At 27.9% G+C, this 17497-nt stretch overlaps 2 protein-coding genes across 2 annotated transcripts; one reads left to right on the top strand and one right to left on the bottom strand.

The window, feature by feature from the left end:
* Window positions 1-1518: 1518 nt before the first annotated feature.
* Window positions 1519-14152, top strand: LOC105146903 (uncharacterized). Its single transcript, XM_011057532.2, has 15 exons — window positions 1519-2123; window positions 2958-3153; window positions 3242-3407; window positions 4805-4980; window positions 6263-6418; window positions 7441-7601; window positions 7945-8285; window positions 9621-9732; window positions 9820-9943; window positions 11026-11168; window positions 11253-11456; window positions 12603-12749; window positions 12826-12986; window positions 13070-13265; window positions 13747-14152. Exons 1-15 carry the CDS (start codon window positions 2081-2083, stop codon window positions 13881-13883), a joined length of 2463 nt encoding a protein of 820 aa, XP_011055834.1. The 5' UTR covers window positions 1519-2080; the 3' UTR covers window positions 13884-14152.
* On the bottom strand, window positions 13832-16547 carry LOC105146902 (RCC1-like G exchanging factor-like protein). Its single transcript, XM_011057531.2, has 8 exons — window positions 16225-16547; window positions 15889-16146; window positions 15506-15788; window positions 15259-15431; window positions 14891-15049; window positions 14553-14680; window positions 14323-14454; window positions 13832-14220 (listed from the first exon to the last, which is right to left on the bottom strand). Exons 1-8 carry the CDS (start codon window positions 16334-16336, stop codon window positions 14143-14145), a joined length of 1323 nt encoding a protein of 440 aa, XP_011055833.1. The 5' UTR covers window positions 16337-16547; the 3' UTR covers window positions 13832-14142.
* Window positions 16548-17497: the final 950 nt, after the last annotated feature.

The raw sequence follows: 17497 nt of genomic DNA, 5'->3' as shown, positions 1-17497 counted from the left end.
AAGTTGATTGTTTATCCTTGTCTAACTCACGTAGTATAGAAAAGAATCACAAAAATATGAATATTACTCTAAGGTTCGATACATCAAAAAAGGTCAGATGTCCACTTTCAGATTTCTCTTTAGTGTAATCATAGTGAATCATTACATCTTTGCCAATGTTAAACAAAGATGAAATTGTGTTACACTATGTTACACAGCAAACACCAAGTTACATGTAACGTACATGTTAGTTGTAATTTCCCATTCAACAATATAACTGTAATATAACACATATGTTATATACAAAGTGAAGCCGTAACTCTGTCTACTTAGAATATTTCCGATATTTTTAGAGATATAAAATAATATATTTATTGAAGTTGTATGACATCAAGAAGAGTACAATATATTACTAATAATTTTTTTATGGATGGACGCTTCGAAGATTTCAAGGTCACCTTTACTTTTTTAAATAGAATTGTATGATTTTTTTACGCAACGATTCCTCTAATTATTCTGCATATAAAAATATTAAAATATACATACCGAAAAATTAATACTTTACAAGACATTTTATATTTTATTAGCGTTGCCAAGGTCAAGTCAAGGTCACATCAATTTTTTAAAAATAGAAATCCCCATTTTCATTGCATTCTTATAGCTTATCATGAAAGTTCTTCAAAACATTATAACAAAATATTTTTTCATTAAGTACTTTTCGAGTTATGATCGGCTTGGATGTTACAATATCGCCGACGTATTTATACCCAAGGTGTCCGATCAACGGCTAAAACCTCTTGAATTAATGTTGTTCAGGATCATAATCTGATCAAAATATAAATAAATATTTGTCAAGATCAAGGCCATTGGAAATTGTTCCTCTTATTTTTATTTTTACGTAAGAATGGATTTTTAGTGTAATTTTTAATGCTTTACAAATAATATCCAGTAGCACGAACATGGGAAGACGATTGCACTTTTGCATGTTATATTATTAGGGCAATACCGTAGATCCAAATGTACGGCTAAAATCTTTGTTATTTGGTGGAAAATCGAATGTGCAGTTTTGACTTTCCACTAAATTAGTATTTATCATATCTGAATACACGGTACTGCAAAAACTCTTTATTATTCGCGTAACGTTTTTTAAGTTCGTCTACTGATAAATATAGTTAAATGTAGTTAAGATTCTTTCGAACTTATTCTCGTTAAAGAAAACAAGTCTTTTTCATCAAATATTCGTATCGTCAATCACAAATCTTATTTAAATAGTAAACTACGGTTTTAATTGTTAATTTCTTACCATAGAATATAAGTAAAAAAGTATAAAAAAACTCCATCTTCTCAATGACAAGATAGTGCCACTTACGGAATTCAGTATGACGTTATACTTATGGTTTACCTGGTTCGTATATTTTTCATGATTCATGTACACATCATCACAGTGTGTGTATATGTGTGTAAAAATATAATAAGATTACGTTCTACTTTAATGCTGATAAGCGCGATCTGTGATACGCGTCTTAAATGCTTCTATATATTACAAGTAGAAATAATGCATCCGAGAGGAATATTAACTCGACATGTGTTTAATTGTGATCTACGTTACCATCTTTTGTTAAAAAACAAAATTTTTATCTGATTCCATCGCTTAACAGCAGCACATAACGCTCCTACGGATAAGTAATAATGTAAAATTGTAAAATATAATTTTACATGTAATCTTGTGATAACAAAATACATATCATGAGATTAATATTACTATTTCGTAATTTTACGAAATTATTAATCAAGCGATCGAGTGATATTCTTTAACAAGGATCATCTCTACGAGTGGGAGTAGATTACTCATACATGTCATATCTTATCTCTTGATAGTGGTGGTAGATATTACTATGCTCTAAATAGGTGTGGTGTAGTATCTTGTTAAATGAAATCGAAGAGACAGCGTATCGTACATAAATCTCGCGAATAAGTTTTCGATTTTTATAAGTTTAAATACCGTTTTTTTCAAATACAATGATACATATTAAATGAAATACGAAGTGTCGATTCAGTGTTGAATACAATTCTACATTTCTTGTTCTTTTACAGCCACAAAATGATTGGTCGATTATATTTCTGGATTATTCTATTTGTTCTTGGTAAGAAGATTATTATTTTAATTTATGATGCACAATTAATTTTGTTATGTATTAATATTCGCAGTAAAAAGTTTCCAAAATTCTTCATATAATTTTTGTAAACTTTTTATATAAAATTTATAACTTCTCAAAATTGTTTAGATCTTTTGTAATTGAACATTTTCGAAGTAGATATATGAAATATACATTATATTAGGTGTTGGAATTAATTCGTAGCGTTTTTTAATGAAAGAATGTTATTTATTTCACATGAGCATTAAAAAATACATTAATGAAAGTACTTCCCATCACTTGTAAAACGCTACGAATTAATTCCAACACCTAATATAAGAATTATAAGAATTTTTCTCATCAAACATATTAAAAATTGTTCAAAGTTAATGCAAATTAAAAATACAAAAAAATAATTTTATACACATCTTTTTTCATCTGTAACAGTTTAAACATTTATTATTACATTAAAAATTGTTTCACTATTTTGAATTAAACAAAATCTTTTAAATTTTTGAATGCTAAAACGATGTCATAAATCAATTAGATTTAAATGCGTTTAAACTCCAAAATGACTTTCTGTAATATTTGAAACTTTTTTATAAAAAAGATTAATGTTTATCTTACTAATTCCATTTATCTAAAAATCTATATGAAACCGCAGATAGTACATGATGTCCATTGAGCGTCCAGTCATTTACAGAAAAGTTAAAATATGCTATATATAAATATAATTAAAAATATTATATATATTATTCTTATTATACATAAGATGTATAATAAGAATAATTTTATAATTTTGTAAACAATACAGCTTAATTTTCTTTATACATATTATTTCAGGCGTTTCCGCACAAGAAAATACATATCGAAGTATTACATCAACACTTCGAGAATGTTACGAAAATAAAGATCTTCTAGAAAAAGATAACAGATTGCCCCATACTTTAAATACATTAATTGCGATTCTCCGAAAAATCGAAAATATAGAAAGCCAGAACATGGATTTACGAGCTTTAACTGTTGCAATTATGCACAGGTAAATAATAAGTTCTCATAACAGCGTTAAATAAATTTCAAGGTTTGAGATTGCTAAAATGCATAATTGACATTTAAAAAAATTGTAGATTTCGTCAAGACGGAATAGTAAAGAATCCAAATGTCGTCGAGCAGTCTGGTGTATTGCCATATAAAGCAGGTATCCAAGCACAAAAATATGTACAAATAATTCATTTTATTCCCGAGACGACTAGCCGGCTTCTTGATGACAACATAATAACCGACATTGAAAGGGTAAACTTAATGAAAATTCATATTATTTAAAATATATTCCTGATGGAAATTTTTTGCTGAAATTAAAATGAATAATAACAAAATATTACTGAAACGCATATTAAAATCAATTGATCCACTTTTTTGCAATTATTTCATTAAGATCCCAGCAAACACAAATATACAATTACTATATTATTATTATATAACAGAATATAATAGATAACATAACGTAATATATTGCATCCACGTTATAATTTATCACTTATGAATCATTGTAGTTATAAAATATAAATATAACGTGTAACTAAAATATTATATAACTTATATAACAATAATATATAAATTTATTGCATATTAATATAATATTACGTTATATATAATTATTATGTTACTGTATATTAACCTGATTTGTCTTTTACACGTACTATAATCACAGAACAGGTGAAATTCTCGGAATTTTAATTCTAAGCGAAAACAAACAAAATAGTTTACTTTTGCTTAAAATTATTTCAAAGAACCTGTTTTGGGATTAATATATGCAAAATATATTCCCTGAAAATTATGTTTTTGTAGGGTAAAAATAACATTTAAGAATAAAAAAATTAATTATATGTTAATTAATTAATTAATTAAGTTACTTTTAATTGCGAAAGCCGCATATAGCAAGTGTTTGACAAAAATATATAAGTTTAAAAAGGCTGTAATATATAGTATGGTTTTAATATTACATATTTTTAGCATTGAATAATATATATTTTACATTTGCTAAATGGATTCATCAACTAAAGGATTGATCATAACCTTTATCTCAACAGTGTTTATAAAAATTTTATGATATTATCGCTGATAACTTTATAAATATTATAAAAATTAAATGTAGTGGAAAACTATTTTTTCGTAGGATTTTTTCATAGTACTTCAGCATGATTCAGTTTAATTTTTCTGAATAAATCTAAAAATATTTTTGCATTATTTTTTTTTGTTATTTTTAATTATTCTTCATTAATTTTTATTAATTATCTTTAGAATTCATAGTTCAGTATTAAAAGTATTATTTATACTACAATATATTTAACAATATTTTAGCCATTTTTATTTCTCATTTCTATGATTTCATATTGATTTCAATGATTTTAATGATTTATTTCCGGGATATCGATTATGTAATTTTTTCTCTAGAGTGGAAATATGAAAAGTAAAAATTTTGTGTGTGTGTGTGTGTGTGTGTGTTTGTGTGTGTGTGTGTGTGTGTAATGCAAAAAACTTTTTTTTTACTTTTCACGTTTCCGTCCTTAGGAAAAAGTTACATTGACCGTCAGGGTATAGAAATAGGGAATAGTTTTCAAAAGTATTTTATATTTCGTATAAATTTGGATAGACTTTTACTTAACAAATACTTTATCTTCATTTTGCAGTGTACCCTTCATTTCATGTTATCTAGCAGTATTGAAATGTACGAAAGAGGAGACGAAAACAAAGTGTGTAGATTGACCGGTCCTTTCAGAAGTGTGAGAAGTGTTATCAGCAATTATTCCCTTAATACAAATTTGGATATGCACGATGATGTAGAAACCTTGACACCTGAACAAATGTAAGTAATATAATTTAAACAATTTAACTCAACTGTTTGAACAAAAAAAGTAATACATAAAAATATAATTAAACAAAAAAACCTGCACTATATTTAAAAAACATATTTCTTTTTCAATAGTTATAAAAAACGATTATAGTATGATCATTATAAATGACAATCAATTTTACAAGTATTTTCCAGGATTTGTTTTAAATTAGATTTTTTCTTAACTAAAAATTCTTAAAAGTTAGTTATTTTAACTTTTATTTCTTCCATTATAATTAATCCTATAAGCTATACACACTTTTTTTTTAATCTTCGAGATACACATTCGGATCTTCCCGTCCATATTAGTTACCGTAACTTTCGTAAAAATAGACATATTTCAATTAATTTTTTTCAATCGATGGAGAATCGATTAAGGAACAAGTCCATTATGTGTAAAAGTCGATAGAATTCAAAAGCTTCAAGACATAGATTAAAAAAAAAGAAAAGTTCAAAAATACAAAAAATCGCGATTTAGCAAATTACATTTGGATTTCTGGAACTCCAATGTGTAATAGCTAGGATTAATGACTTATAAGATTAATTGTTTATAAAAATTATATAAACCAAAAATTAATTTTGTTAAAAATTAAGTTGAATTAAATACACTTAAATTAAATTAAAAATTAATTTTAAAAAGCATTACTTAGTTAAATTAAAATAATTATTATAAAGTTATAATTTTTATATATATATAAATCTACAGTTTATTTTAGAGTTTAGAACTCAAAGTAATTGCGACATGAACATATTGTAAAGGAGGATACAATTTTTAAGATTTTTTGCGACCATTCTGGGAATCGTTTTATTTCAACATTTTCAAATGTATTTTTCTTCATAAAAATAAAAAATTATTATAATAATGATGCTATACTTAAGGAAAAATTACATTGAAATAAAATTAATAAAATCCTTATTCACATTATTATGAAATCGTGTCAGTTATGCTTCATAATCAATGGTATCAAATATTATCAAAACCGTATAACATATTATATCAGATTGTTTTGAAATAATGAAAACTAAACTTTGTAATTTTTATACATCATGTATTTTTTTAATATGACATATATAATATTAGGTGTTGGAATTAATTCGTAGCGTTTTTTAATGAAAGAATGTTATTTATTTCACATGAGCATTAAAAAATACATTAATGAAAGTACTTCCCATCACTTGTAAAACGCTACGAATTAATTCCAACACCTAATATATATATTGAACCTATTTCTGAAAACTTTGATTGCAAATGTAGCGACGTTATTACAAGTAACAAAGACGAAATTACCAAACATGTGTTTGATGCAAACGCTATGTATTCGGAATTTCCACCGAATCACCCAAAGACTGCTCGATTGGTTGACAAACCACTAAGCAGTTGTCCTGTGGAAAATGGCGTTATAAAAACTGCGTAAGTAATAGATTTTATATTTTTATACACAATATCTGTATTTGTAGTGTAAACACACATATATTTTCATTCTTAATAATATTACTGTATACTTCCTTCTAATGCCTACTAAAAGCCGCAGCACATTTTTGCATAATGCGTAGCACATAAGAAAATTAATTAATCAAATGACTATGTGCGCATGACTGTGTTCCGTTTCACACATAAGGATGAGATTTCATTTATGTGTTTTTGTCATTCGATAAATTTTTTAAACTTGTTGATTGGCTATAGGCTATTGGAGAGATCCGAGGACTTCTCTGTCCTGCACATATTTATAGTATTACAAAAACGCACAAATGAAATCCCACAACTAACGCAAATGAAATATCATTTTATCCTTATTGTTCGCAGAGTGTTAAACAGATATAAAATGATACATCAGGCACATTACGCGTGCAACGGAACGCCTATGACTTTGATTGCATTCGTGCAAATTGCACTTCTCCCAAAATACGTGATATGATGGCCCTTCTAATTTAAAAACTCTATTGTTTATTCCACTCTTGACATCACCTGTATTGTTTATTCCACTCTCGACTCCTCGTCTTCATAACTCTCTTGAAACCATTAGTATTTGGCTTAAATTTATAATGCTTCCAGCCCGTGTTGAGAATATTTTACATGGTATGCTCAGTTGGCTAAACTACGCCCCTTTTCATGGCAAAATGTCTCTCATGGCTTATTATAAAACGAAAATGACTCTATTTTGCTATAATTTTAGATAAATAACTTTTAACGAGTAAATGAATTCAAATAAACTTTTGCACGGATGTTTATTTAAGTTTTATTAGTATGTGTACAAAATTTGATGTAATTGCATGGTAATGCTATTTCCTCATCAAATTTACTGTAAAAGCCGTTTCCTATATACCTACTCTGCGATAAACAACGATATATTGACGCAATATTTGTCTTAGACTTCGACTAGAGAGTCTAGTCACTTCCTGTTAACAGCATCTTAATGAATTATATTATCATAGCTGGGGTCCAGTTTCTGCCGGGCCGCTAATCGCTGGTATAGCTGCTGGTCTACAACCTGAAGATGTAGCACTCTCGGAAATTTTTAGCGAAGATAACGCAGAAAGAAGGGCAAATTTATCAAACTTAACATTGGATAATAAATGGATTGCAACCATAACTGGTAATAAAGCCTTTATTTTTTTATATTCATATTTTATACTGTTTCATGATGTATAAATTTTGAAGAAATCCAATTAGCACACAATAAATGTTTAAAGAACATTTTTTATATATAAATATTTATTTAATATTTTTACATTAAATAAAATTTAAAAAATATTTTTAAAATATTTTTTTAAATATTGTCTGCTGATTGGGAAATTGCATCGGAAAATTGCATCAGAAGCATTTATAAACTGATCAATCACAAACACGATTTTTCAACTGTTTTCTCAGGTTATTATCAACTATGGATCGTTTAATTCATTACAGTAGGAGATTGCAAAAAATTTATGTACTTGCAGGTGATTTAGCTGAAGTTATTTTAATGCAAGGCCCTACAAATAACAAGGATGAAAAGTTTGTAGTAGGTGTAGACGGCAATTGGAATTCATCAGCTCTGCCCCGTTGGTATTTTCTGACAAATAATAGCAAATTACAATTTACTGCGGCAGAAATCAGAGGAGATATTGATGGATTCATTCTTGCAAGGGAAATTGAAGCTTTGTTTTCAAAAATACCTAAATTGAGATTGTCGCAGATTTTAGATCTATATTATAGTTCTCGTGGATTATTTAATCCTACGATTAGAGCATGTAATCGAAAAACATTGTTCGAAAATATATCAAGCCAGATATCTGAACAGGTAATATTGCATAATATTATATTACATTATTGAACAAAAAAAAAACTTTTTTTTAGTATAAGAACTCATGTAATTAATTTCGTATAGCTTTTTGAACTGTGAATATAATTCTATTTATTAAAATATTCTATTACATTACAATTAGTTAGAGCGTGTATTTTGAAATGGTTAAAGTTGTAAAAAGCTAGTATATAAAGCTTTTTAGTATATTTTTACATATTATAACTATGATGTAAAAAGATATTTATATTGCATTAATATTGCATCGAAATTGCAACTTAGAGTGCTGTCCCATGACAGTTGGAATTTCGGAAAAATAATATAGTGGGAATTAACCAATCAGAATTGGGATGCATTATTGTTCGTCTGCACATATACGTTAAATACAAGATTATCGAAATTGAATTTCTATATATATAAAAAGAAATTCATTATTAATAAATAATTGTTCTCAAGTATTTATTAATATATGTATAAGTATTTTTCCAGCATATAATCATTTATATCGTTGGGGATAAAATTGCGTGCTTGTCAGTCCGAAATTTTTGTGGCTACTAAAATAATTTGGTATTCTCTCTTTAATAAATATTTTACATATATAAATCGTAAAATATATATATATATATATATATATGTATATATATATATAAAGTATAATTTTTTTTATAAAATAAATTAGCATTTATTTTTCATTTTTATTGATATGTATAATATAATTTATATTTTATATTCTTTATATATATATTTTACATATGTATTTTGATTTATTACTAAATATTAGATAATAATACATCGCAATATTAATTTTAATCATATCTCTTTGTTTTCATTATGTGACGAGCATTATATACCTTAATGGCATATGTAAAGTCACAATTTTGATATAATAGATCTTATATTAATTATAAATATTGTACTTTTGTATTATAAAATCAACACCATAAATTACTTTTAACTGAAAGTAACAAATACTTAATTTTTGTCACAACAAAATTTCTCTAATGCGTCACATGATTATGATATGTCAAAATATACTAAAATAATCTTTTATGCAACTTTAACTGGAAATTTTTCAAATCTGTAACATAGATTAGAAAAAGAAAGGATAGAGCATAGATCGTAGCGCCAATAAAACTACGAGAAATAATTATCTTCATTTTTGTGCAAATTTTTTTGTTAAATAATATTATTCAACAATTAATTACTTTTGGTAAGAAGTAAATAATTTTATCACACACACACATACACAAACGCACATACGTACGACAAACGCACGAGTGATTTTCAAAAATTATAAATCAAACCTTTTAAATTAAAGCAGTTCATTTCACTTAGACATTTAGTGCTTCATTAGTTTTGGAAGAATATTTGCATAAAGCTACAATAAGTGACGATAAAATGGAAAATTTTGCAACACAAGCAACAGAGCAATTGGCTTCTTACGTTAGTGAGTGTATAGATATTTAGCATTTTTAAATAAATACTTATTTTGAGATAAAATAAAGAATAAACTTGTAAAGCGTATAAATTTTAGATTCAATGGATAACGATTTATCGTGCAATAAGACAGGAAATTTTGATGTTACTCAAATTGCTATTGATCTGACAATTATTATTGATATAACATGGTCTTTTAACGAGATACAATCAATTATTGCGTAAGTATAAATTATACATAAATATATTTTATCCATGTAAATAACGTTTGTCTCGTCCTTACTTCGTCATCTACGCAATTACTTTTTATAAGAACAATTCGATAATTTTTCGTAACAAAGTTAGGTGTGCTATACAGGTTCTAAATCACTACATGTTAGTACATATGTACATATGTGTAAGAAATATATGACTCCTAAGGATATCCCAAGGACATTCTGAGGATGTTGAGGATCTCTCAGTTGCTATACTATAGGACGTCCTGAGAAGGAAATGGGATATCCAGAAAAACATCCTCAGTACCTGTCCTGAGAATGTCCATATGCTATTTGGGATATAAGCACTAATATATAGTGAGTTGGAACTGTGTAACTTACCTCTACTTAGGCCCGGTTGTTTCATCTTTTGGTAAATTTTATCTATTAGGTAAATCTGGCAATCCGTGCATATGATTGGGTAATCTTGCTACTTACCCAACAGGTAAAATTTATCAAAAGGTAGAACAACCGATCCTTAACAAGTTACTTTTTTCAATAAGAAAAACGCGTAATAATAATAAATTACTTTTCCAAAGTGATTATTTCAACCTTAATATTATCGTTATCATTATGAAAAATTATAATTTTATAAATCGTTATTATAAACATAATAATATAATCGTATTACGAGTAATGCATTATTTTCCGTCTCTAAAGTTATGTTATATAAACATAATTTCAATGAATAAAAATATTTTTTATTTTAACAATGTAAAAATAAAATTATCAAAAACGGCTAAAGATGAATTAATAATACAGAATATCAATAATAATGAAGTCATACATTTAATATATTTATAACATTGAAATTTCAAGCGAAACTATAATTTCGACATTACAATATCTTTTTCAGTTGCAAAAAATTATAAATTGCTAGTTTCGCTCGAAATTTTAATATTCTAAACACATTAAATATATGCTTCATTATTAGCATTCTCCATTATTAATTTGTGTTTAACCGTTTTTGATAATTTTTGTGTTGCGTTGTTATTTCAATAACAAGCCGGTCATAAAATTCAGCTGATTTTTTATTTTTTTCTTAATAGAAACATATTGGATAAAATCGACATAAATCAGTACAATAGTCAATTCACAATCATTAATGGTCATGATGGCAGTATCATATTGAATACTACCAACAGTATTTTAGACTTTGGTTTATATAATATAAACAATTATACAAATAATGGTATGCTTGCACATTTTATAGTAATATATCTCAAATGATTGTATTTCTATTACAAGTAATTCAACTTGAAAATAACTTTTTCAGTTACTAACGGAATTAACTTCGATCTTCCTAAATCATTTGACAAATTGTGGGTTTTGCAAAAAAAGAAATTAAACGATACACGTTATGATCTTGGAAACGTAAAATCTGATGTGGTTTTAATTATTCCATATACATCGTCTATCTCAAGTTCTGATAAGGAATACTGCATACAACAAATCAAGAACATGCGAGAGCAAGTGCCGGGTAAATTACTTCCTATAAAAACTACTAGCTGCAATTATTATCTATATAATATGTTCTGGATGTCCCAAAATAATGGTATCATCTTTCATGAACAAGTAGAATGAATTAAATTGGGGATCGATTATACAGAGTGTATTCTTAAATAACGCCCACTAATCATATAGTGCTATTCCTAATAAAAAAATCTGAACGAAAAATCCTGTATCATTTTGCAATTTTCGCAATAGTTAATGAGATATTAATTTCTAAACGTTGCCGAATAAAATCGATGCATAAAACAATTTTAAGATATTGTTCAATGTTCTTTGTGAAACATTTTGAAGATGTTTCTTAAAGAACTCTTAAAGATATCTTAAAAGTTGTTTTATATGTTGATTTTAGACATTTTGCTCAGAGGATAACTAAGAAAAAATATTGCGAAAATTACAAAATGGTAGAGGACTTTTCGATTTAGTTTTTTATTAGGAATAGCAGTATGATTAATGGGCGTTATTTAAGAAACATCCTATATATCTTGAAATGAGATGAAAATTATAAAAAGTGAGCAAATTCTAAAATATTAACAATTTCATCACTTAGTATTTGATCATTCGGATTAACATTTAAGTATTTGCTCATTTTTGTGTAATTTTTACTTTGTTTCAAGATACACAATCGATTTTCTGAATTGAAAAGTTATCTACTATTTTGTAATTTTCACAACAGTTAACAAAATATTAATTTGTAAAGATCATCGAATGAGCACATATTCGCCTAATCTACCACTAAATACACGACCATTCAAGGAACACACTCTATTATAGTTAAGAGAAAGTCAAAGTGACTTTCTCTGATATCAAAATAATGATTTTTGGTTACAAAATTTGACTGCTTATTAACTTTAAGCATCAAAATAAAATTATTTTGACATCAATTTGATTTTTTGTTAACTTTTGTATATTTGATCAGTTGTGAATGCTAGACATGAAAAGTTGTTTACTACAAATCTAGAATTGCCGTAAAACTGAAATCAGAGAAATCAGAAAAAAGTCAGGAAAGTCATGGAAGTCAGGAAATTTTGCGAAATTTTTTAGAAAAATCAAATTCTCACAATGTAAAAATGGTTCACATGAAATGAATGAGGCTTCATTATCGATATTATTGCAGATACCACATTATTTATATTGACTTATGGATCGATAGATAGATGGACAGACCTTATATCATCAACTAATTTGTTTACCGTGCAAACTACTGCAGGCGATATAGGAAATTCAGCGACAATTACTAAATTAATTTCGAGGATAAAACAAGGTATGTGTAGATCAGATCGTTTCCTTTGAAATTTGAATCTATATAATTTTACAAATATTTCATTTTGTCGTTATAGTTCCACAGCGGTTGATCAATACACAATGTGGAGAGAATTATGTTAGTGTTGGAAAGTCGAATTCATTTATCAATTACATTGAACCGAATTCAGTAGTCTTTTACAGAATGCATCCTAATTATTTCTTTTCTACCGAAAGCGATCATGTTTCTAAGATAACGGTAAAACTTTTCATACACAAAGAATATTGAACATATTTTCTTTTTTAATAAATATCTTTTTTAATAAATAAATATCTCTTTAGATTCACAGTGATGATAATTTAAAAGTATGTAAATCGCGACGTTTTCAAAATATTAATGAGACAAATGACTGTGTATCAATAAATAATAATGCATATACTATTGAATTTTCCTGCGGTGATGCTGGTTTGATACATCTTTGCGATCCGTTGCACCTCTTAATCAGTGCCAATTCTTCAACTATAAATTTTAAATATGGTAAACACAAAAAAATTATAAATTTAAATTAAAAATTTAATATATATAGTAACTGTTAATATGTCACAATGGATGTATCCAGTACAATAACCGCTCACTGAGACACTGAACGCTCACTGAGCAAGGTACTTATTATGGAAAATTTCGAAACGAATTCTGATCGGAATTATTCTGTTCTCCCTAGAAAATACAATAGAAATCTAGATTTGAAAACTATAATTGAATAATTCCGATCGAAATCTAATAGATGCCTTGATATAACACTGAATACATTCAATTTTTTTTAAGTATACGTACTCTTAAATATGCGCGCGCGCACACACACACACACACACACAAAATACATATATATGTGTGTGTGTGTGTAATATATATATATATATATATATATATATATATATATATATATATATATATATGCATTATCTTATAAACATGTAATGTCTTTTCTTATAAATCACCTAATATTGTATTTCTTTAGGTCCAGATGAGTGCAGATTTCCTCATATGATCAAATACACTATTTCCTATGAGAATTTGGTATGTGAAAGTAATGCAAATATAAATATGTTGAACATCTTCATTTTAGTCATAAGTATGATATATACATTTTTGTAATAAAAAATATAAAAGATATAGAGATTGCAAATATTTTACTTTTTTTTAACAAAATCATATCAGTGTAATTCAACATTCCCCAAATTTGAATTAGAATTCTAAATATTATTTAATACTGCTACCCTTTTATTATTCGATAAACATAAATGAGGTATTTTATAATCATTTTATTCATATGTATTGATGACGCTAAAAGTTTCAAAATAAAAAATATTGTGAAACTTAATTAAATAAATAAACATTTAATGATGTTGCTTCTTTAAATAAAAGGTTTACAAAGAGTCACTGTATGATCCACTCCACAAGCAACCTTTCTCACTTGGGCTCCTACTGCAACCTGTTACAAAAAAACAAATTATTGCAGACAAAAAACTATCATTATACAGCACGCATGCATCTTTTATTCATATTTTATTTGTAAAATATATTTTACATTTACCTTTAAGGGAAAAAATTGATCCTTCACATGCCCTAATCCCAAAGACCCAAATCTGTTACAACCCCACATGTATAAATCCCCTGTGTTGGTTAGCGCCGCCAATTGATTGATTCCACAGTATATATTTGTGACCTAGCAATGTATTTAATGATGTATAGTTCATGAATATGTTCACAAAAAGCTATTGAATCGAAAAGATTTTTTAAATAAATTTAAATTATTTTAATTACCTTGACATTACGATTATATACATTATTGCCAAACAATGTAGAAGGAATCATGGTTGGTTTTAATACTCTTTGCACTTGAGGTCCAAAACCGAGTATACCGTATCCCCATACAAAGACATTACCATCATCTGTAACATAATATATTAGTTAATATGTAAAATATATATAATATATAAAATGTATTAGCTAAAATCAGAGATATATAAGCATGACAGAAATTAACACAAAAGATACTTAAAATAAAAACTATTATCAAATAAAAATCATAAATAGTTTATTAAAATAAATTATTAAAATAAAACTGTTAAATTAAAATTATTATGAGTTTTGGTGCTTACTGTTTAAAACCATACAAAAACATCCACCTGCTGCTATGTCTATTATATATCCTAATTCTTGTGTATATAATTCTGTAGCAATGTTTACTTGATAATTATCTTCTCTGACTGATAATTGATTATATTCCGAATTACCCCAGCCATACACTTTCCCTTTATCTGTGGTAGAAATATTTTAGTTATGTTAATACCTGTTATACGAAAATATAATAAGTGTAAATCTTAAGAAATTAACCAATAATAGCTAAGTATTCTTCCGACTTCAATTGTGACTAATTAATTCCTTAAAGTTTAAAGCTTACTACATCCATCGTATTTCAGAATTTATACAAATACTTGGTCTGAATATATGTTGCATAGTTACATACCACTAAGAGCTAATACACAATCAGCAGCACAAGCAACTTTGACTATACGCTGTCCTGCCAGGTCACCTTTGACTAAACTTGGTCGATGTTCATTTTGATAATGTGCAAGACCTGTTTGTCCATCAGCACCCCAGCCAAATGTATATACTTCACCTGTCTCTGTCAAAAGTATACTATTATATAATGTTAATAAGAAAAGACTGGAAAGAGAATTATAATTGCATAATATTCAATTGATATTTTGTACCTGTGATCTTGACCAGCTGTCACCGCAACAATTTTATTTCCTTTAATGTCAGGTATATGATGCACAGCTGTACTTTTCTCGTAATTTTCATTCAATATAATTGACCTACCACATTGACCATATGCATTATTACCTAATGTGAACAAACCTTCTGTTGTTAATATTAATAAATGTGCTCTCCCAGCAGCCATGCCTATAATTTTAGTCGAGGCATTCTGCAATGGCAAAGTTATTGGCTTTGGAATAAATATCATATTGAGAAACTTCTCATCGAGATTGTAACCTGTAGAAAAATTAAGCTATAGTATAATTTTTAAAATTAAAGTTTATTTTTAATGAAGGCTTTATAATATTAGCAAAAACTAAAATAGATCTTTAGTTACCAAGTTGTGAATCTGTATTTATGCCAGACCCATAAACAATATTCTTATCCGAAGAATGTACAGCATAAGCCGTAAAACCATAACCACAAGCGATATCTATCACCCTATGTTGCTCAGCAAAGGACAGTCTTTTTGGTTTTGAAAGATACGAGATTCTATTCTTTTTTAATGCTCGTGGTTCTCCAAGAGCACCATGCTCCGCAAGACCCCACACATACACTCTACGATCGTTCTCTCGACTTATCGGATACTGAAAAACTATAATTCATATGATTTTATGTAAGTAATCTGTCAATTCGATGTTAATATAAATATTTAGCAGAAACATTTTCTAACTTGGTAAAGTTTTAAACTCAGGTTTCAAAGGTTTGGACGTCTTGTTGTCTAGATGCAAATTTTTAGCACGCCTTGTGACTCGCATGAACCAATTACTTCCTGCACTCAACATTTTCGTAAATTTCCTCAAAATATAAAGATATATAGATATTTTGTAATTCTTTTCAAGATTCCTGTTTGGATTTTATGAGTCACATGGAGTCACAGCATGGTAAGAATAGGTTTGTTCGCGTTTTTTAAAATCCTCAAAAAATTTTTGTACTTTAAATGAGAAAGATATACATATTTGGGCATTGAAAAGAGAGAAAGCAAAGATGCTGAGTGCAAAAAGTACAAACACGACAGATCTAAAGACTATCGCGCATGCTTGTTTTCTCGCTGGGTTAAATCTTGCCATCTTGTATTGGCTACGATGCTAGCACTGACAGTCATTGGCAGCAAACTCAACAGTTGAGTGAGCGCTCGCTGTTATTGGTGTATTCTTTTAGATCATCCAATCAGTATTTTAGATCTGGAAGAATATATCAATAGTAGCGAGCGCCATTCATCTGTGAATCCGCTGAACACAGTCATTTAATAAGACAATTTTAAAATAAAAAAAAACGGACTATGACCGTCCCATGTTTTTTTTTTAAATCGTATCACAAACTTAACGCATAATACATAGTGCATAAATGAATCCACCAACTAATCTGAATCCTTCCATTCCTTCTTCAAGAAAAAGAAGAACTTTGATTTGATTCTTTTAAGCCAGTTCTACATTATTTGCAAACCGATCGCAAGTTTGTTGTACAGCCAATATTAAGCGTTGATTTCAAAATGCAAGCTTCAGATTAGCTGTTGCAACAAACTTGCGATCAGCTTGCAACTAATGGAATCGGCTTTATGAACAATCCATAGACAGAGAGGACAGAGATTAAAGCCGGCGACACACGATGTTTATTTTCCTACTGGATTACTGGCTGGATTAGAATCTTGCCACCGTATTGGCTGCGGTGCTGTCAGTGCCAATATCGCAGCCCTTACGGTGGCAAGATTCTAATCCAGCTAGCAATCCAGCAGGAAAATATCGTGTGCTACAGGCTTTAGAAAGAGACATAAGGTCTGTTCGCGTTGTTCACACTTTTTTGCACAAAACTTGACTCTGTTAACTCCGAGTATCTTTTATCTTTATTCAACATTCGGTGACCAACAAGGATAAAATGATACTCGAGTTAACAGAGTTGAATTTCGCAACCCTGCTGGATTGCTAGCTGGATTAGAATCTTGCCAT

Source organism: Acromyrmex echinatior, chromosome 1 (genome assembly GCF_024713525.1).
Source record: "Acromyrmex echinatior isolate Ae372 chromosome 1, ASM2471352v2, whole genome shotgun sequence".
NCBI lineage: Eukaryota > Metazoa > Arthropoda > Insecta > Hymenoptera > Formicidae > Acromyrmex > Acromyrmex echinatior.
The sequence above is the reverse complement of the archived record's forward strand: the minus strand, read 5'-3'. Positions and strand labels throughout refer to the sequence as shown.